Source organism: Bombus pascuorum, chromosome 6, assembly GCF_905332965.1.
Source record: "Bombus pascuorum chromosome 6, iyBomPasc1.1, whole genome shotgun sequence".
Classification (NCBI taxonomy): domain Eukaryota; kingdom Metazoa; phylum Arthropoda; class Insecta; order Hymenoptera; family Apidae; genus Bombus; species Bombus pascuorum.
Window position 1 is genome coordinate 13,825,795 of NC_083493.1, and position 22,184 is coordinate 13,847,978.

A 22,184-nucleotide genomic window follows, 5' to 3' on the forward strand; every position below is an offset into this window, starting at 1 on the left:
GAAAGAGAAGTGGAACGCTTACGGTACCGATTTTCCAGTAAGCATTCGAGTCTGTCGTTCTTTTTTCGTGAGTAGACCAGGATAGTTGGTGAGGGCGCTTTTTCTACTTCGATCAGCGCCGCGTACAAGTACACGAACTGTAAGGGTACAACGTTCGTTGCACCTACAGCTGCTTATCGACTGGATCACGATCCCACTTAGCGTACGTCCTTGAATCATGTAACGCTTTTACTCCTCGACTTTTCGCCTCGTTACCCATCCTTCAAAAACGTCTTTTAGTTTACAGTTGAAAAAATCGTGCAACCATATTTTTTTAATTCATCCGGTTAACATGGACTCTGAGTTACTAGACTACGAAAAAGGTTTTTATACATTTTTGTTTTAAAGTTTTTAAAAGGTTAGTGTAGATGATGTGAATAATTTGTTTAAAAATGGCAATGAAGTGACGAGTAGATAACTTGCTTTTGTTGTACCAAATACTTTTCATTTGAGTTGTTGGTGAAAACGGTACATCGGTTCGCAAAAGGATTGTGGTTTGTGCGTTCTTACCTGAACCATTGTTATATATCTATATACAATTCAATATAATACAATACACTACAACTCTTGATAAATATTTAATAATCGGAAATGTTCTATATAGTCTTTCTATTGATACTTTGAATGTATAAATTATTTCTTAAGAGATAATCCTCAGAAAGAATAATGATTCAGAGATAAGAAAAAATATGTCTTATTTGCTATTGTGTCGATAATTTTAACGCGCATTTGATTCGAGAGTCGTAGAAGATACAGTGAAAGTGCATAGACGAGTCAGAACCTGTGAGAGAAAGGAATAATTATAGCTTATGACATACTGTTGCAATGGATGATCCTTCATGTACTGAATAACGTATTTTAAATATACGTATCTATTCATTTTTATACTAATAATTATATATTAAATACTCACGCAAATACAATATATTTACAAAATATTGTGTATATTTATATTCTAATATTATCCTAACGTTTCATATTTTCTCGTCCGTTGTAATAAAATGAGAAAAAAGAACGGTTTAACTAATTTTTCTTGCTATTAACGAATAATAAAAGTTTTTGGGAGCGATTATATTTAAAATTTCCAAAAAAAGAAATGCATACAGGATCATGAATTTGCATTGACAGGTCAACAGTCGCGCCATCTTGAAATCACACGGCCAATCGAAAGATCGGATAAGTAACACGTGGTCCTCGAAGTACGCGCCGACTGTAGTTTACGAACGGTAAACGAAACGCGAGGGACACTCCGTTGGTCTCCCTCGCTCCTGCGTTCTCTCTCGAGTTCCCTTAGTTTATAAATAAACGACGTACTCGATGGACTCACCTGGCACGTTCCGCTTTCAACCGTGACACTTATCTTAACGTTTCTTCGCTGGAAGACACGTGTGGATCGTTATTCTTCGACCATTTACGGAACATCATCGCGAGACGTATCCTTAACGATATACTCTACTGGATGGACGAAGTAAGAACGATGAATCGTTTGGTCTAGTTTATTAAGTTTGTTGCATTCGCCGAGAAGCGTGAAAATTCACAGCGACCTACTACAATGTTTCCTCGAATACCTGCTGCAAGGACTTTCACCCGAGCGGACTGAACGTAGCAGGATTTTGGCGCCAACTGTTTGTAATAATGGTGACCTCGACTGTCCGAATGGAAAATAACCGTCGAATGCGACAAACAGACGATCCAATAATAACCTAACGATTATTTGTTTTGAACCATTAACGTTTTCGACACAGTTTCGTGAAAATTTTAGCGATGATTTGGGATAGAACTGAATCATATATTTTGAAAGGGATGGGGGTTACTTCATAGGTAGCCATGTTTCCACTACGATGTTCGCATTTCGTACGTGTGTAGATAAAACTAAGAACATGCGTAGTTTGAAAGTAGCATAGGAAGAGCCTGAAAATAGCAACTCGTTAAACGAAAATTTCTGTGTTTAGGTAGACGCAAGTTGGGGGAAGTCCACCGGAAAGTGTCATCTGACGATCGATGTTGAACATTGAATCGACCTACCGAGGAAAAATAAGAAAGCAGTCTAGATAATTGGTGAGATTCAGATCGCAAGAAGTACTAGCAACTTGTTGACAGTATCGGGTGGTTGTTATCTCACCGGATAGTTGTGAAGTATGTCGTTATACGTAACATACAAAACATGGTTACCCAACCCGCTAAGTAACGCGTTTCCGTGATATGCGTTTACGCGAGTGTCAATTATTTTCTAGTTATTAGTGAATTTTACTTCTTTCTTTTTTTTTTTTCTTTTTTTTTTGGAAAACTATGTATCATGCAACTAGTTAATCGAGTATAACGTCGGTACGGTGAATGGAAAGTTAACAGATCACGCGACAGTGATGCAGTGCTGTAGTGTCAGTGCAAAGTGCCACGTGCCCATTGCTTGGATTACTTGAAGATGTCGTCGTCCGGTGGATACTATGACGACAGGAATCCTCTGCTCAAGGGCACCTTATCGAGGTGAGTCTATGTGATTCTCTTTTGCATCTTATCCTACTTTTATCTGACTTTCGCAATTTACGTAGTCGCGTTAAAGATCAGTTTACCCAACTATGTACGTATTTGGATCGCGTTGCTTCGTAGAACAAGTACACAACGACTATAAACAATTCGTGTCTCGCTTGAACGTTGATAATGACCGGAGAAAAGTGTGACATGAAAGATTCATTTTATTCGATTACTCGACCAGAGGCTGATCTCCTTGGTGTCTAACCGGTCTGCTGGTTCGCTTCTGTTTTTAAATACGTTGGCCTCTGTTCGACCGACTGTCTCCGATCGTGTAGCCTGCGTTGCTACAGTTGAATCATATACATATAATTCGTTCCTCTAAAATCAAAAATATCAGCGATTTAACAATATTTTTAGTCTTTCAAATGTTAAACATTTCACATATTTTTCAAAATTCATAAATAACGATCAAACGATAATATTATTGACTGAAAAAGTGTTACTATGTTCTATACGATACAAAGTTCGTTGAACACGAAACTAGAAAGGGTACTATGTCGACCGAGGCGTATTGCTTACGCACTCATCGCGCGAAATGCAGTGTCAGCGTTTAGCTTACTCTTACCAACATCAATTTAACATTCAACAGCAATTTGCTCGATTAATTCATCGTAATTCGTAATGTCTCCTCGGATACAATCGACGGTACAGTGTGAGAAATATCGGTGAGGACGATCGTCAGAATCGACTTTTCTCTGTTTCTCTCGTCAATCTCCGTCGCGAATTCACTTTTACGTTGAAGATCGATCGAACGATTTTCCCAAAGCGTGTGCGTGCAAGTGTACCGTTTAACACATTCAATGCATGTTGATCGCGTTAATTTGTTTTTTGTTGTGGCATGCATGCGGTTAGACGGTCGCGATACTGGCAGCGTCGCGAAGTGTCACGTTTGTGGACGCAAATTACACTTGGTTAATTGCGAGGTTTTTGCTATCAACGTACGAAATATATACGTTGTTCGGCCACGATCGTTCTCCTCTTTGAATGATTTTGCTTTCATGTCAGAGAACATCATTTATCTTTAACAATTTTATAAGTATTAATATTTTTATAATTATTAACATTAGAACTATCCAAACAATCAAAATGACTGGTATCAGATGTTTCGTTTCTTTAGCGAAAGTATCCTGAAATTTTAAATAATTTCAATGTCTCGTTTATTGTAGAGGACATCTGTTTCCATTGTTAGATGCCAAACGACTTAAAGACTACGAAGTATGAAGTCCTCTTTGTGTTTTTATATAGTTAACAGTAACAGGACATCAAACAAGTCATTTTTTTTAAGGTTCTGATGGCACTCGATAATACAAATGATGTGGGTTAAGAAACTCATTAAGAAACTCATATGAAGAGGACTTCATACCTATTCTATTGAAATTATTTAAAATTTCCGAGTACTTTCTTGTTAGGTTAGGATGCCATAAACACACTATAAGAAAGCAATAAAGATGAAGATCTCACAATCCCTAGATGTATAGGCTTCGACTACCTACTATTCTGCATCAGGTAGCAGCACTTACAAATCAAACGGTATGACTAATAGTGGAATGAGTTATGTTGGGTACCAGATAGAGTCGTAAATGCTAATTGCATAAACAAGTGCAATTGCATAAACAATTGCAATTGCATAAACAATTGCAATTGCATAGACAATTGCAAACAATTTAGCATAATTGCATAAACTATTTAAGGAAGGCTAGAGAACTTACCTATATAAAGGGATAAAGGGATACGGAGGTAATTTAAGACTTACAAACCGTTCAGATGTAAGCGTTTGTTAACTGACAGTGACCTGAAAACTGATAGACATTGTTAGGAATCTCAATTTCCGCATCGGCTGCGAATAAGGCCGATTAAGCGAGGTAAAAGCCGCAACAGCCTCGGATGCTGACACCTGGTACCGTCTTTTTTTTTTTTTTTTTTTTTTTTTCTCGACACGCGGCTCTTTTTTCTTCGTTTTCGACCTAAAAAATATAGTCGTTCCATCAAATCGACTGAATTCGTTTCTGGGCATTATCCTATATGTATATGTTTCTTTACGGTTGCTTGGTTCCAAAAATGTAAATAATCTCGAAACGCAACGGTTTTAAGCATAACCATGATGAGAGAGAGAGAGAGAGAGAGAGAGAGAGAGAGAGAGAGAGAGAGCGAAGCGGAATCGAATAAACGCGCAACAAGTACGGCGTGATTAGAATAGCGTTCTTGACCCCACTAGCGACAACGAATTTCGACGGAATTGCGAATCGATTAAAGAGCACAGAATTTTGATCGGAATATATTTCGTAATTGGGACTGCGCGAATGTAGGACAAGGTCATCCATGCAAAAATGATCGTGCTTCTCCGTGCCACCGTGTTTCCGCCTTTTCAAGCACCAGACGAGGTTACACGAAATGGACGAACAAATCGTATACTTTCTTGTTCGTATATTCTCGATGCTTATTACTTGTACGTTACAGAGTATGAAACGATAACGACAATTTCGTGGTATTTATGTAGATTCGAAAATAGGAAATCTCGCGATAGCCGACAGAAATTCGACGAAGGGTAACATGGAACGAAACTAATCGTTTCATAACGACCCTGAAACTGATCGTCGATATGAAAAATAATAGAAGAGTGGAAGAAATACGTCATTGAGGAATATACTCAAATTTTTGGTAAACTTGCGACACGCGGTGATAACGAGCACGCTAACGCGACAATTTCCACGGGACAAAAATATCCCGTGGCCTCGTTAAATCGTGTCGATTTATTAAAGAAGTTTCTTTCCGCGTCTTCCTCTCGTAAACCTGTATTCTACGGCTCGTAAGTAGATTTGAATGCACGGAGAATGCTGCCACCGCGTAGGTATACACGCTGCTACGGTTAGTTGGATACCCGCGCCTCGTGCTATCGTATTATCGATGATACTCGGTTGGCCCGGGGCGCGTAACTCGGTAATGGTCCTCGGTGGTGAAATTAAAGCCGGCTCGAGTATACTCTCTCCAACACAACTAACGAGCTTTCGCGGCCGCGTTTGTTTCGATGATTTGGCGCGCGCGTGGCACGCGAAGGGTTGCGCGAACGCGCGTCTATATGCGTGACTAACGGAGCGAGAGAGGAGGCTTCCGGTCGAAAAGGACAGCGTAGAGCGAGAAACAGGGTAGAGAAAGAGGGACGCGTGACACTGCGCTCCTGGATGGCACCGCCCTTTTGTGTTCTCGCTATCTCACGGCAGCCATAGAGTTCCGGGAAAAAGGATGCGGCTTTTCGCGACGCTCGTTCGACATCGTTTAATTTTCCTGGCCGATGAAAATAAATTGCTTTAGCGTAATCGAATTAATTGCTACGACGCATTTAGTCGCGTGCCTCTCGGCAACAGCTGTGATACTCACCGCGTATGACGCTGCGAACGGTTTAAACCGCAATGGCCGTTGTGTTGACGGTGTCGGTGTTGATGTCAAACGCGTGAAACGACCGGGTCGAGTACAAATAATATAAGAAGAGAGCACGGGGCAGAAGGGTAAAGAGGAAAGGTGGTATTAGGGAAGGAAAGGACGGGACGTAACGGTGTCTCTTTATTTTTATTATTGGGACTAGAGGACGTTAGAGGACGTCAGAAAGTCGCGCAAACGACTCTCCCGGGCTTTCGTTCCCGCGAATACCGATACAATCGAAATAATCGCGTTGATAAGTGTAATTAATTAGCACGCTGATAACCCGATACTTTATTCCAGAGAAAAGAATATCGCACGATATCGTGCGTATTCTAACAATTTTCGTTCGACCATTCATATTTTGATGACTCTCCGTTGCTATTTTAAAGCGTAGGGTGAATCATTTCTGTACTCTGTCTAAAAATAGTCGGACGCTTCGAGCGGTACAAAAATGTCTGTCACTCGAATATCGAGCCTTGTTACCCTGAAACGTAAAACAAAAGCTACGATTCTATATGTGGAATCTATGATGCTATGCGGAGGCTCGAACAATTACTCGTCCTTTAGCAAAAGTTATTACGTTACCAATTTGTGTCGCGTTGCAAACACGTGTCGTATATTAGACGCGTGATGTTCGCAAAGTACATAACAAGGTGAAAGGGAAGGGAGAGACCGATAGGGTAGGAAGACGACCGATGGCGCCGTATTTCTTTTCTCATTATCTTAACCACAGGGTACCTATGGTATGCAACGTTCTTGGTACAGTAACCTGTTTTTCCCCTTGCCTCTTATTCTTCGGTTAATAAATTCCCTTTACAAAAAACTGCGGCGATATGATTCGTTCTGACGTACTTGTGTCTCGAAAATTATCGTATTTCGGAACGTTGATCTGGAAAATTGCAAACCTTTTAAAAATATCAATCGTTTCGTTAAATCTAAAAAGTACCACTCGATGACAAAACGTTTCGCGCATAATCTTATCTGAAAAATCACACTCTCGAGCTAATATTTTGCTCGATCGAATATCTATTAATTCCGATTGTTGTAAATATTTAATATGTACAAAGTCGTTAGAACTCGAATAAACTGTAGGTGCGAAAAGAAGAAATTTTTTTAATTCTCATAGACAGGCACGACGACGACCGCAGGAAACGAGAGCTTGGCCATCCTTGATAATTCGTCGAAGAGAAAGGCCGTAGAAGCGCTTTCGCCGACTGTTTAGTCGAAGTTGGCTCCACGTTGTAATGGGCCAAAGAACACGGCGATACTCTCTTTTAAAAATAGAGAGTCTCGCCTCCGGATAAAACTCGTCTCGATCCTTCGACTTTGGCCGCACGATAACGGTTGATAATGAAAGTACGATAACGACATTGTTGATAATACAACGAGTAAAAGTCGGTAGGGAAAATCTATAACGATTTGCCGGCCTATTTTTCTTTTGCTCGTTTCCAAGCGGTTCACGAATGTAACGAATACGCTACACGCGTTACATTTGCTTCGAATATACGATCCAATCAATGCTAATAGCTTTGTATAATTAATGGGAATGGTTATGTGTATCATAGTTATGAGTAGTTAATGTGCTAGTTCGTGTCGTATAATTGAATTTTAAATACGCGACGCGCGCAGTTCCGTCACGAGAAACGCGCGCAATACGAGAACAAACGTTTCAACGTTTAAATCGCCGGAGAGCAACCGCGTTATAAAAAGAAAGAAAACAGAAAAGAAAAAAACGGAAGCAATTCTATCTTCAGGAACTTTCGGTAAATTCGGAGAAGATCGTGGCGCGTTTATTTTCACTTTTGCTGACGCAACGAGCGCCGCTGGCTTAATCGTATTTATACCAACTTTAGTTACAATACAAGGCTCGAAAAGATGGAAGTATAGATATCCGTACAAACGATTTCGTTCGTACGAAATTGTTTGATCCTCTCGACGAAAAGGAGAATTGTTCGGTACGCCAACGTCCACGCAACTATCGCGATTGTCAGGGAATTTCCTCACCGATCTGTTCTTGTCGTTTTCCTTCGCGTGTATACGAGGGCAGCCTTGGTGTTTACCCACGGTACCGTGAACAGCACCGCTTTCGACGCAAAATAATTCGTACGCCAGAAAGCAACCGTTGCTCGATACAAGCGATATTCCTATCAATATTTTCGACGAAATGAACCGAACGTTTATCAAGCAATCGAACCAATTACGTATATATGCGTTACTCTGCAACTAGTTACTCTGTAATCGTCAGTAGAAAAAATTTTGCGACTATGTGCGAGCGATTGAATAAGTTCGTTGACTAAGGTTTTCTCGATTCTTCTGCAACGTCTGTCTTTATTCCTAATGCATCTAGCAAGCCAGAAGCGAGACACGGTCGTGAAAAGGCAGGCAACTTCAAAAGTTGTTTATATTACCTCTCTCTGGTCGTTAACCATCGGTCGACCGCTCGACCGATTTGCTACGCAGAAAGCATTGCTGCTTATTCTCGGACATTCTAACGGCCGCTGGCTTTCAGGTAGAAGAAGCTAAGCACTCTAACACTTTCACCGACAGATTTCTAACGCGACCGTTGAGCCTTAGCCACGTTCATATTGACCACCGTATGTCCAAAATAACGCTGAAGATTCGCTTAACGAGAGAAAGGAAAAAGAACCGTCTCCATACGATAAAGAATATCGCCGTTCTAGATATTAAATCATCCTGCGCGTTACGCCGGATATTAGATCATAAATTTCGATAAAAGATCAGGCATCAGTTCCAATATGTCCAATATGTCCACTTCGATGGAATCGATGCCGCTGTTGTAATTCTTTCGCGAGCTTCGGTATCGTTTAATCGTTCGATAAAACGAAGGGTTGACAAAGAAATTATTCTCGCGTTTGGTGAGCATCGAACGAGCGCCAGTTGGCTCGGTTTCGTTCGCGGTGAAAGTTTGAGTGTCGAGGTGCATGGCCTCGTTCTCTGGTCTGTTATCGATGCGATGTGAACGCCCCCTAATACAAGACAGTAGCATTGCGCTTCGCCGCGACCGCACTGGAGCACCGCTCTATGTCTGGCAGATACAACGAAGGCGAAGGAAGGGAACACAGGAAGGGGAAAATACGAGCTAGTCTTACCTCGATAGACACGCGCAGATATACCTCCCAGCCTGTCAGGATTTGCGGTAACAATTCCCTGGTGTTTTAATACTCCGCCAACTATCGTCCAAAGTCTTTATCGCCGAAGAAAATTCTTCTCCCCCCTTTCCCCTGGCCATTTTTTCTTTTCAGTGGCAAACAGATTCTAAAGTTTGAATTTCGTTTCAATCAAAACGATACGATAGAACGGTTAAAAAGGTGAAACGTCGATTCTTCTGCGTTTAACATTTCCTTTCACGGTGTATATACGGGGAGACAAAGTTATTATGCCTGAATGAATTCTTAAGGGAAGTTTGAAAAATAAACGATATACCCTGAATGGACCGTTGACGAGAAGGCTGGCGTGTGAGGAGGGGGGAGTTGAAAAAGCTCTCGAGTTAGATCTCATCAGTCTGTTTCTTCTGCCGTGAGAAAATCCTCCGAGTTGTTCTATAATGGCGTTCTCGCCAGTGAAAATATCAGGCCCTATCAGCTATACGTCGTGTATGATTGATCCACCGACGAACGACGCGAAAGGACGTTCGTAAAGGTTAGCCGGTATTGACGGCCGTTCAACGGTGTATTCATAATTTTCTTCTATTCGCGAGCCGAATATGTTACGATTCGCTGCTTTTATAGATATCAGCCTGTGTGAAACGAGACGCGTGTTACTACAAACGAATTTTTAAACGCTAGCTTTGCTGAAGTGTGTCAATTCCCGTGAACCTTTTTTCATTTTTCTTCGAGCTTTGCCTTTAGGGCCACTTTTAAGGTATAACTGTTTCTTCCCTCTTTGCAAGTTTAAGTAGTGCAAGTACCTTCCGTACGCCGTTAGAACGAGCCATCTGTTCTTACAGCTTTTAAGTTGATAATAAATGCAGCGTTATGTCGGTCGTTGTACATATATAGAGGTATATGTACGAGATAACGACGCATACAAATTTTAAATCTAGTTACACGTATGGATAGTCATTGTTTAATAAAGAACGAAGAAAACGCGATGATTTTTAATAGAGAGTACGCTTTGGAATCTTACTGTTACCTTTAGTCGACGAGAATGGGTCTCTCGCGTGTCAAGAGCTAATCGAGGATGGCGGAATGAAATCTTTACAGCTTTTCGGCTGAGAAAAAGAATCGATTATCCATCGATCGGCGGAACGATCGACTCGCTGTAATCGAATGGAGAACGGACGAATGAAACCGGGCATTAGTGATAAGTTGGTAAAAAAAGTGGACGGTTATTAGAGCACGTTATCTGGGTCTGGTCTTCGTAATATTATTATTTCTCCCTTCTGCGTAATTCTTAGTGCACTCAGCCGGCCGCATTATAGTTTCTTACCCAATGGCTTCGTCGTGATTACGCCATTATAATCGTGCCTCTCCGACAACTGCTTCTTCACCGTGCAATTAGCGGCCGAATCTCTAAATGTAATCGTGTAGCTGCATGAAATCCGCGCAATTTCACGATTCACCGATAGACGACACGTTTAGATTGCTACCCAACGATTCTACCTGCCGGTAATTTGTTTCTCTTAAATAACGGTAGGACGCAATTACAGAGGTTTGGTTGAACGCCCTTCGAGAACGTCGTTTGGGGAAGCGAAGAATAGAAAAGATAGAAATCAAGGAGGAAGAATGACTAGGGAAATGTAAAGGGACGATAATACAGAAGAATCGAGAATTCTTCTTGGGAAAAGGAGCGTGTTAGAGAAGTTTTAGTTCTAGTTTGTCATTAATTTTGAAATTGTTTGTAGAAATTTTTGGCTACGAGTCGACCTGGTTCAAAGTCGAAGAACGTTGTCTCGTCTTCTATACAGATTTTCCTGTATTTATAAAATAAAGAGAAATTTCAGCTAAAACGTCCTACCGAGCTGTTTGATCGAGTTCGAAGAGAACTAAAGTTTATAATTATCCTTATTTATTTTCGAATAGCTTCTCGATTCTATTGGAAATGTCCGGTGCACAGAAGCATGTGAAACAGAGTCACCGCGTTAGGCGTTACAGTTTCGCGCGGTAAAAATGTCGAGGCTCTCGTGTTCTTCGCGTTTCAGTGACGTCAGGATCGCGTAGAAAAGTTCCGTTAGGTCTCTCCCGCCCCTGAGGAGTTGCGGGAATCATCCGGTTTGAGCAACGTGGCTCTGACTTCTCGTCCACGGTTTCCAGTCTCTCCTGCGCTAGTCGGTTCACCTGCTTTTCAACAACCTACCAACACCCGTCTTTCGTTTATTTGTCTCTCGTTATCGGTCTCGTTACCCAAGATACGTTTTACATAGACACGTATACAGGCGGTCACGAGCAAAAAGTCCTTGGATTGGCGGTCGAAGATCCGGGTCAAGTACGGGAAACGTTACTTTTGTTGCTCCTGTCGGCACGTTTCGCACATTCCATTGCATAATGTCGTTGGAATTCATCGCCGATCAAAACGAAGAACAAAATTATCTCTGACGCGTTGTGATTTAGGAATCACGATGGATCCATACGCTCCACATCGACCCGATAGCGATACATTTTTGTTTACCAGTTCGATGTTATCGTGTCGATCGACCAGCTTTTTATCTGTACGATATTATTTTCGACTAGAGTCGAACGATTTTCATCGACTCGTTTAACAATCCTCTCATGCTACTTGCTCACGGATCGATATAACAAACTAGACTCGACCGTCTCACGACTCGTGAATATTTTCATTTCCTGTCCGTTCACCGACCGTCTAAACGCGTTGTAGGTATTACACCTTGGTGGCAGAGAGGTGCGGCATTATCCTCATTTACATCTGTCGAGCAGTACCTACCTTTGGGGGACCCTGGCCGAATTTCGTTTGCATAGAGGACGGGTTCCTTTGTCAAAGAAAATACGACTGTTAACTCACGACATATTCCACTGTATTTCGAGTTCTTTCAACGAGTTTGCCGAAGACGCTCATTTCGAGAAGTTTACAACAGGGACGAGGAAATACAAAAACGTGGTAGCATAAATCAGCTTCGTGTAGACGTTCGGTTGGGAAAGGCCGTGGCGAGGGCGAACAAGGGAACGAACAAGAGGGGGAAGGATGAGTAGGAGACGAAACAATCGAGAACGAGAGAAAGAAGGGTGGCGAGCAAAGGAGACGGAAAGCGAAGGGCGTGATTTGATAACACGGCATCGATCCAAGTTCTCAGGATGCTTCCACCCTTCTCTTTATTCTCTTCGTCTCGATTCTCCTCGCACCCTTTACGTTTCACGCCTTCTCCCTTTGCCTTTGGTCCCCTCGGCCCGTTTCGTCGTTTCTACGAGTCTCGCGCTACAACCAGCTGAAGTGCAAATACCGTCGACGTTGTCCGTTCCGCTCAACCTACAGGATCATCAGGCTGTTCCTATCTTGGAACGAGAATGCCCAATAAATTCTTGGTCGTTGAGCTATTTCAGACGCGTCTCCTGCACGAAAATATTCGAAGCCCGTAATGGGCTACCATAGTCGTTTCGTACCCGTTACGACTTTTACCGTCCCTCTCCTTCCGTTCTCGGGTCGAGAACTTCTTTGTCCGGAAGTAACGCAAAATCCCTTTAACTCCGAGTATAGAACGCTTTATGCTGTACCATATTATTGAAAATGACCTTTCGCTGCAAGTTTATCGTTTTCTTCCTTTTCTTCTCTCGTCTGTCGTGACATGCGAACGTTAATCCTTCGAGTATCTAATTTTAATTAAATATTAATTAAGCCTACGTCGTACTTTACGTATTTAGTAATATTCCGTTCCTCTTTCGCAATTCGGTTTTCGATTATAAATCTAATCTCGATTCCTCGTACGAGCTTTCCTCGGTATTAAACTTTCAGACTTTTGATAATTTTAGCGACCGGTCGAAAGATCGAAGTAATGGAACGAAGACTATTCGGACGAAGTAATTGGAGGTATCTAATCTGCGCGGTCATTTGCGAACGTGCTTTGTTTACGTTGCTTAGGCGAGTGAAAGTTTCCGTCAGGTAACGGGTAAGGCGGTTTTGCGCCTGCAAGTACGCTCTAACGTGTACGTTTCGAAGCAGTCTCTGCGCTCTAAAACTCTTCGCGGATGTTCTTCTCTCTCTCTCTCTCTCTCTCTCTCTCTCTCTCTCTCTCTCTCCTTTCCGAGGTTTCCTACTTTGGGTCGGCTGAGAACCTCTCTCCGCTCCAAAAGACCGAGCAAGCGATCGCAGACGGTGACGCAGTAACGCGAATGATAAAGCAATTAAGAGAAAATCGGTTTATCGTAAATTACGGCCGTGTTATTAAATTATCAGCATTCGGGGCAAGTCGCGTTACGAGCGGAATACGAATGTAACACCAGGCGAGACTGCCTTCAAGGCGACAAGTGGTCTGGCCAATGAACCAACCGCTCCACCGACTCCTCTGCGTTAAACTATCCGACGATTGTTTCGATTCACCTGGACTCCACGATCAAAACGATGTCCCACGAGGTAAAATAAGGTTATTCCTTTCAAAACGATATTTCATCCAAGTTAGGTAATATGCCTTTGTTTATGAACGATTTTTAAGTAATTTACGCTTGAAGATAAACCAACTTATTATTGTTGCTTGTGATAAACAGTAATATATATATGCTATACGCAGATAGCTTGACGGCTATAATTTTCTACAAGCATGTAACTTTTGCTTATCGAATGGCAAAAAGTTTGTTGAAATTAGTTAATGTCAATATTCTCAATTGTAATTATCATAAGTACGTGTGTATAGCGTATGTAGATGTTAGTAATTCTTATACGTGCAATACCTCCTCGTTGACTCGAGTAATCGTCAAGTTATTCGAATCGTTTGCCCGATTTTCGTATTTTTTTTTTCACTAAAGTATACAAGTTATAAAAAAATTAACGATGTTACGTAACATACAATGGTTTGTGCACAGTTCGAGATTGAATTTTAAGATGTTGAAACACAGGTGATTCAAATAACGCTACTACCTTGTCCGCTTACGTCCGATCGTGTGGAACTCGTGTTTGACCTTTGATACCATCGCATTCTTCTATTCCGAGTAGTATACCACCACTGTTTGTTGAGAATGTTTCGAATTGAAATTAGGAGAGAAGGAAATGTTTCGTTATTTTCGATTTCGATGACTTCTGTACGATAAATGTTTTTATTGAAGTATTTCTTGCAAGTTTCCAAGCCTCGTAGCTATAACAATTTTATCGTTGAAACGTTTGATAAAAACAAGAACAAAACGATTACGATACCATGTTATATTTACTGGATAAAACGAATTGGATGGATGAAACCTTATCAATTAATCCAATTTCTCAATAACTCTGGTTTCTTTTTCGAATCAGAAACGATATTTATCCTAAACTTCATATTCGAGTATTTGACGGAGTATTTGGCTAATAATAGATCTTGCAGAATATATTCGTCGCCCGTCTACTTGAGATTTCTGTTCATATTTGCCAAACTTTTGCGATCGATAGAATTCGATATCGAAGGTTCGATAAAAAAACAGCAATTTATATTTGGACAACGATTTTGCAAGTGTGCGTTTCCGCGCGTGGAAGCACTATAATTTGTTTTCCCAGTAATACCGACCTTCGGCTGTTTATAATTCCGCCGTAAACCTTCACCCTCGTTGCAGGCTATCGCAGAGGAGAGCTACTTGTATTTCGTCTCTTTCGACTCTTCTTTTTCGAATCTGCTTATAGCCGTCCATTTTCCCGAGAACCGAGCCTGCGTTCGCTAAACGATCCGTGGCACGAACGTTCCTGTCTATCGTCGTTCGCTTAATTTATCGTTTCAATTTCCAATGCAGATGCGACGAAAAGAAAGAAAAGTAGTAAAAATCGAAGCAGATGTTTCCAGTCGGATAGAACGTAAATTTTTTTCCTACAGAGTTTCCACGTTCTCGCTGTTGTAGCCCGCTGTTTGCTCGAGATTGCATCATCAGTATCAATTTTGCGTGGTCTCCCCGTGCGGAGCAACGTGATTCGTGTTTTGCATGAGGTCAGTTACCAGCTGTCGGTAAATTCTCGGGTAAACAAACGAGAAAGGACCGTCGAACGTTAAAAGTAGCTTCGCGAGTTTTCGTTTCGTTCGGTCGGTCGTTCGAGGCATCGTTTCGCGCTCAACCTTGGCTCCCTCGTTTAGGTTCGGAGCCAACGATCGCTACTCGCTTCTATACTGTTTTCTTTGCTCGTTCTGCTTGATTATGACCTTCTCGTCCTATTCCGCGCTTCTCTTTCTTCTCTTTCTCCTCTTTTCTTCCATTAACTTGCTAATTAACTGTCGGGGGTTGTATAATTAAACGTTGACGCCGCACGCACTACATAATCGCGCTATTTATCTTGAAAAGGACCACCGTGCTAGACAAAGTGCAACGCGAAAGAGAAAAGCAGAGAAAGAGAAACCGTAAAGAAGCTCGTACGATGCTCTTATTATTAAAAGCTCGTAACCATGGTTGGAGGACGAATACATCTCGTTCGGTACGTTTTCGTTCGGACGAGGGTTTTGTTTCGAACTCGTCGATTGGTTCGTGGAAGCGGTGCACGTGGTGGCTGGGAAGTGACTCGAACGAGATTTTCGCGAGGCACGTAAATAACACGCATACCGGCACCGGATGCAAAGGTCCCGGCCATGACAGATTGACGAATCGATTTCTCCGCGGCAGAGTCGCTTTACCCAGCGTTCGGTCGTCTCCTCCTTCAACTCCTTTCTCTTTCGCGCGAACGACATGAAAGAGGAAAATATCTGACATAGAGCACGATCTTGTTTTTTCTCTTCTTTCGCGTGCTCGAAAGAAAGAAAGAAACGATCCTTTCTTGTTGCCTCTGATGACCCTCTTTCTTCTGACTTCTTGAACGCCTTGATACGCAAAAGTTGCGCGCGTGTGTAAGCGCCCGATATATATTTAGCGCGTACGGCATTTCTCGACCCACATACTCGTCGCAAGGCAGAATGTCTCGTATACGTGGGGTCATCCCACTGTCTTTTCCCACGACAAAGACATTGCTTCTTTTTTTCTCTTCGTCCTCCTCATTCTCTATCTGTCATCTTCGACGTATCGATATCTCGGGACAAGATCACGTCGCAACCTTTCGTTACTTGATTTTTAACAGCCTATCATTGATTTCTTCTTTTACCTTTTTCTCTTGGAATTTCTTTATTTAACGTCTAAACGTTGCCGCTACCTTCGTTGCTTCAATGGCTACGCTACACGAGGGAAAACATACGCGCTATATAGGTTTTCTTTCAAATGGAGAACGATTCGAACGAAAGCGAACTCGTCAGATGTCAAAGATAGCGCTCTTATCAGAATCAACGTTGAATGTTTTCGAGCGTCGACCGATTGGTTCGCGCAGTTGCTCGAATAACGGGGCGGCGGATAAAAGCAGCGCGTAGACGCGCAGAATGGCTATCGTTTAAATTTCTAAGAGCATCTCTTCGCGTGGATGCATTCGCGGCCGAAGAATCGTGTTTAACGACACAGACGAGCAACTATGAGTCATTGTCGGTGTGCTAGGGGAGCTCGGATAACCACTACTAAATCAATGGTGCAGTATCGTGGACGACGGTGCATTATCGTTTCGTCCCTTTCTTTTTGATTCATTTTGCGCATCTGTGCGTGACCGTGTTCCCACTGGAAATCGATAAGATCGTTCGAAAGTTCAGCCCTTGCTGTAGATACTCGCCGTTCGTTTCCTTAGCCGCCCTTATCGAAATTCTTGTTGCATCTTTGACGCATCGTGCTGTCGCTATTGTTCCTTGCTAAACGAAACGTGAGAGAAAAGAGAAAATAATAATAAGGTAAAAATAGAAGCGTCAGAGAATGCGGATGACGTGAAACGAGCGTGCAAACCGTAAGTGCAACATGCTTCGTAAATTCATGGCCGCGGTTCCGGCCTACGTCCCTCGATGTATGGTAGTCGCTTTAATTGCTTTCCTTCGCGTCTAAAGGGTTATGACGTTGACGATAAACCAATGTCCACGATCTATCGGCGAATCAAAACGCGCGATGTCAAAGCGACGTAGCGATGAAACTACTGCCAGATAGCACTAATGGAATCGTAGCGAAGGCAAAGTTTCTCGTTTGGTAAATTCGTGTTTGAATTCGCTACGCGTCTATTACGGAGCAACGCCCTACACTGTATAGAAATCCCGGATTCTTACGTATTTCTCCCGAGTACTCTGGTTTCTTCAACGTATCAGCAGACCAGTATAAGAGACGTTAGATGTACGAATTGAAATAGCGAATCTAATCCTCGTATTAATTCCTTGCGTGCGATAAAACGATGGAGAATTCAGAATAAACGTACTAGAAAATAATTGTCTGCGATTTTCTACGGTTTTGCTACCACGTTACAAAAATCATACATTTTGAAGTTTCTGTGAGAAACTAACATTTATAACTGCGTTACGTACGATAATTTTTGAACGTACAATTTGTAGTACTATATTTAGTCGTTTATCGGACCAAAATGTCAAAGAGTTATATATATAGGTAAATTTAAATTCGATCAAACAGATGTATATGTGTGGTGCCATTTTCATGGCTCACGAGAAACATGGGAAGCCTCGCCAATTTTATTATCTCACAGGTTTGAGCGCGGGACTACCTATAGCGATTTTATTTTTCGTATTCGATCGAGTCAAAGATCACGGGTCAATGATAACGGCAGCTCTCGCCTCAATTTCAACCGTGAAACTAATTTCAAGAGTCGGAGGAAATAATTTTACGTTAAACGAGGTGAGAATATACCCATTAAACACAGATGAATTGTAGAGTGATTTAATCGTTCGTTTAGTTTACCAAAAGAATTCGTCCTTCGTGGTGTATTGGCCGAATAATTCAAGGTATCGTCGATAAATCGTATTAAATGGAGCGACGGAATCGCGTTAGATCCTGTGGCATTGTTCGGCCGCGTGTTATTGAATCGATAACGTCTGGTTGGCACGCGTGACTGTGGGGTGTGCGCGCGCCAGCCACGCAAATAAATACACCCTATTAATTGTAAATGAAATGTAATATTCGTTGAAACGTCATCGTAATCCCACGTGGCAACGTTTACGCCGCGATCCGTTCGCGTTCCTCACCATTGTGGTCGGAACTTGATCGACGCTGATCCGATAAAACAGTTCCCGTTAATTGACTCTTCGTGTAGCGTAAGTTACGTCAACGATATATACCGGGTGCTAGGAAAAATGCAATTCGATACATCTAGATTCGAAGGTATTTCGATACCTTCACGATCCAGACAATCGTCCTTATCAAATTACAAATTCGATAGCGCTAGATTTTTATTAGAGACGTCTGTGCGTTAGCGACTAATTCGCTGTACATGGGAATGATGATAGCAGCGGATAGGAATATCGAGGTAACCACGGTGCAAACTAATCGCTGTAATCTCTGATACCTTGTAACTCAGCGTCAACTGGTTTGCCACGGTCGGTCCATTAATATCGGCGATATCTAGGTTGGCGGAAGGCGGTAGGTGATAGAACGGAAAGTAGACGACGGTGAATTATGGTTTAAATCACTTTGCCGCCTATGAAATTCATTGCAAGCTGTCGCGAGATATATCTAACGATCTTTCGTGAAACCCGATCGCCGATACCGATCGTGAAAGGATGGATGGAAGGGCGAGGGGAGGGGGAAGGGAGAAAGGGATAAAATTACGCGGATTCGAGAATTAATATCCGTGACGTAATGTACCGACTGATTTAATCGACCGAAATGATCTGGATAATCTTTGCGGAGTCGATCCGAACGTGTAAATACGGAAGAGATAGTCACGAGCCAGATCCTGTAAATCCCGAAGAAATCACGGTTTAGCGGGCGCCACGCGCCCGCCCCTTTGACGAGCTTGCTCCATTAATTTGTCTACGTTACGCGTAGTGGAGTAATATCGATAGTATCTGGATGCACGAGGGAGGTTAGCGGTTAGGGTGGCCCAGAGTAGTGGGAGGGAGTGGACGAGGTGCGGATTCATGGGTTACGCTGCTCGGGTTCTGACGTCACGTCGCTTGTACGCAAGTTTACCACCACCAGCATCTACCTCGTTGGTGTTACTACTCCTACTATGGTACTCGCTACACTAGTACTACTACTACTATTACTACTACTACTACTTTCGCTGCCGCTACTATCGAACGTAGACAGCGTCAGACGGGGGCTGTACTTGTGACACCAATACTTATATCCTTCGGCGCACCATCTATCCGCGTATGTACTCTATGTCTATGTGTATTCGATGTCGCTGTCTCTCACGTACCTACCGCAGTCGCTATCGTTATGACTGTCAGTGTGTTTGCCTTACTCTCACCATTCTATCGCGAGCACGCTGACTGTACTCTCCACCATCGGATAGTCGCCACTGCCAGCGCTACGGGGACCCACCACGTTCGCGCTCCACCGTGTACCATGTTGCATTACGGCGGCTCTGTTTACCACCACAAAGTCGTAGACATTCGGTACACGCGTGTACAACGTGGAAAGGACAGAGAAAAACGAATGGACATGGTGGGATCGAAGAGAGAAGGGACAAGAGTGTAAGGAAGAGTGGAAGGCAAAATGTGTGTGTGTGAGAGAGAGATAGAGAGAGAGAGAGAGCGAGAGAAGGTGGAAGTCGTAGCCAAGAGGAATACGCACAGTTGTTCCTTTTTCCGTCTCGTTCTTTCGTTTCTTTCCTCTTCCTCCTTTCGACTTGATCGTTGCTCTTTCTTCTCGTCTCTCTTTGTCAGTCTGGAGCAAGTGCTGGTCGAATTGCTGCAGAGCCGGCAAAGGAGCGAAAAAGGGGAAAGGGGAAAACGAGAGACAGAGAGGGAAAAGCAGCAACGAGAGAGCCGATACTTAATCCTCCCTTCGTTGGCCCACCCTCGGCAGGAAATCAATAGAGAGGGACTCGCTCTATCCCTCCTCCTTCCCCCTGTTCTCTTTCTCTCCTTCTTTCTAGCTCTGTTTCCACCTCGCTGTCCTTTCTTCTTTGCGCTCCCCTTTCTTTTTTTCTAGCGTAGCCGCTGCACCGTTCGAAGTTTAGAAACAGCTCCTTGTTTGTCCTTCTCGCGTCTCCTTCTCCCTTTCTTCTTCCTCTTTTTTTTCCCTTTCTTCTTATCACGATCGGCACTAATCGTGAAACGTTCAAACGATTGTTCCATTCGATCGCTGTTTGTCTTTCTCTCCTGTCAGGAACGACATAGATCAATGTCTCGAACAGCCTCCATCTACTCGTTCGTTTGACAGAGATAATCGTTAGCCGGCTCAAACGTTTGTGTTCTTCACGCGAGAGTCAAGGTAATTCGATCAAAGGTTATCGATATCGCCGGATTAGACAAGATACTGGAAGGATTCCTGTCGAAACCGATTTTCCTCTTTGCCGAAAAAAAACCTGGCCAGGCTGGTTCGTGGCAATCTTTTAAAACGATTCAGGTAGCTTTCTTCAATGAGGTCGAGTTACACTGGCTCGCCTCTTCTCTGTAGCCCTTTAAACGGAAACGACGCCGTATAACCGGCCAACAATGGATCGATGTCTGACCGGTGAACGAGTCGCCGCTCTTGTTTATCGACTTTGAACGTGTCTCGATAAAAAGACGATCGGTAACTTTCGCGTTCGTCAAAATACGGTCTGCTCGAGTGGCTCGGTGAACCGAAAGCAAAACAAAAGTATCGCCACGTAAACGGCCGATCGTTGCAAGAAGCAACTGCACGAGAATGTCGCTCGGCTCTCGACCATGAAAGAAGCAGAAGAAGCGACGCCTAGGAATCTCTCTTCGTGGGCGGTGAAAATCGGAATTTCGTTTTTATCTGGTCGGCGTGTGTGCCGAGGTGAACACGGGGATTGAAAGGAGAGATAGTACACGGTGATGGGCGGCGCGTACGCGTGACGTAGCGGAAGTCGTGCGTCACCAGTGACGTAGGCAACATCGAAAGAGGAGGAACGTCCGAAAGAAGCCATTGACGGGAGGACTTGTTGCATGTCCTTTTCTACATGATCTCCGACGTCTCTCGATCCTGTCCCCGGAACAACCATAGCATAATAAACGTAATTCCGAGTTCAATTAGAAAAACCAAGTTATTTTCGCCTTTTCATCTTTCCTCCAGAATCAAACGCTTATTCTCTATCGTAGAATCGTGTTATCGACGTTCGACCATAGTTCGAACGATCTTGGCTCGTCAGATTCCCTCGCGTAAAGACGCAACTAAGTAGCGTAGACTTGTTGCGCCTACCTTTTTTCCCCTCCTGGCTCACGATATTTATTCCACTCTACCGAAAGCCCTTGGATCAACGTAACGAATGTAATTCTAGATTTAGTTTGATTTAGGTTCGCGCGCAGTGAAGGTTTTACGCGAAAGACCCTTCCTTCGTCGACGTTTCTCGAGCAGTCGAGAGCAGAGAGCACGTAAGATGTAGCAAAGTAGCGTAGACTTGTTGCATACCCATTCGCGCATGTGTGTCTCGGATCTTCGTGTCGCGGTAGGCCGGGGAAATGGGGAAAGTTGGTCGTCGTGTTTTACGACAACCGAGGGCGTAAATCCTACTTGATCGATTTGATGGCTGGTCGGATGGCGCGTCCCTCAAACGCGATTTGCCTACGAGCTGACACGAATTTCAAGCTGTACCCGTTGTTCTGTGCGACTCGGCGAAGCGTCTGCTTTCGAATCGACAAAATCGAAGACTTGGCGCCACGGTGTTTCCCTGGCAACTCCACCGTTCCGCGTCTACGAAATTTAAAAGTAGCTTTTAACTCCGCTTTAATCAATCGCCTGTATCTTTTAAATCGAACTACCCCTATATAGCCTGGTTTCGTGTCACGTGAAACGAACGAGATATCACGATTAATTTGATTCCATCGGCCTCTAAATGAGTAATTTGTCGCCTGATGAGAACGTACATTGTGATCTTTGTCCATTTCGTTTGCATAATCCTCCCTGTTTCTCCCCTTTTTATTTCTCAGATAAAAAAATAGGGGAGAAAAGACGATCTATTGCCGCGTGAAATCTTCCTAAGCGGCTTCGAACGTAGTTTTCCTCGATACCGTAGCAAAGCGATTTCGCGACACGATTTGAATATTTGTACACAAACGAAAGCACGAAAATAAACGCAGAGACATATCAGATAACGGGAATTTTATACGT

The 22,184-nt window shown here is 43.0% G+C and overlaps 1 protein-coding gene and 1 long non-coding RNA gene across 5 annotated transcripts in view; one reads left to right on the plus strand and one right to left on the minus strand.

Annotated features, from left to right (window-relative positions):
• The window catches only part of LOC132907675 (AF4/FMR2 family member lilli-like), a 162,615-nt gene that overhangs the window by 2,377 nt on the left and 138,054 nt on the right, over positions 1–22,184 (plus strand). For 3 of the 4 annotated variants that reach the window (XM_060960988.1, XM_060960990.1, XM_060960997.1), the window contains exon 2: positions 1,992–2,523. In XM_060960988.1, the coding sequence (XP_060816971.1) occupies positions 2,462–2,523 (62 nt within the window). In that variant the 5' untranslated portion in view covers positions 1,992–2,461. Of the gene's footprint in view, positions 1–21; positions 38–1,991; positions 2,524–22,184 lie in introns of those variants that run through there. The other variant, XM_060960989.1, reaches the window with a different exon arrangement.
• Positions 13,755–17,323, minus strand: LOC132908457 (uncharacterized). The gene is made up of 2 exons (XR_009658367.1): positions 14,319–17,323; positions 13,755–14,245 (listed from the first exon to the last, which is right to left on the minus strand). It is a non-coding gene; the product is annotated as an uncharacterized LOC132908457 (long non-coding RNA).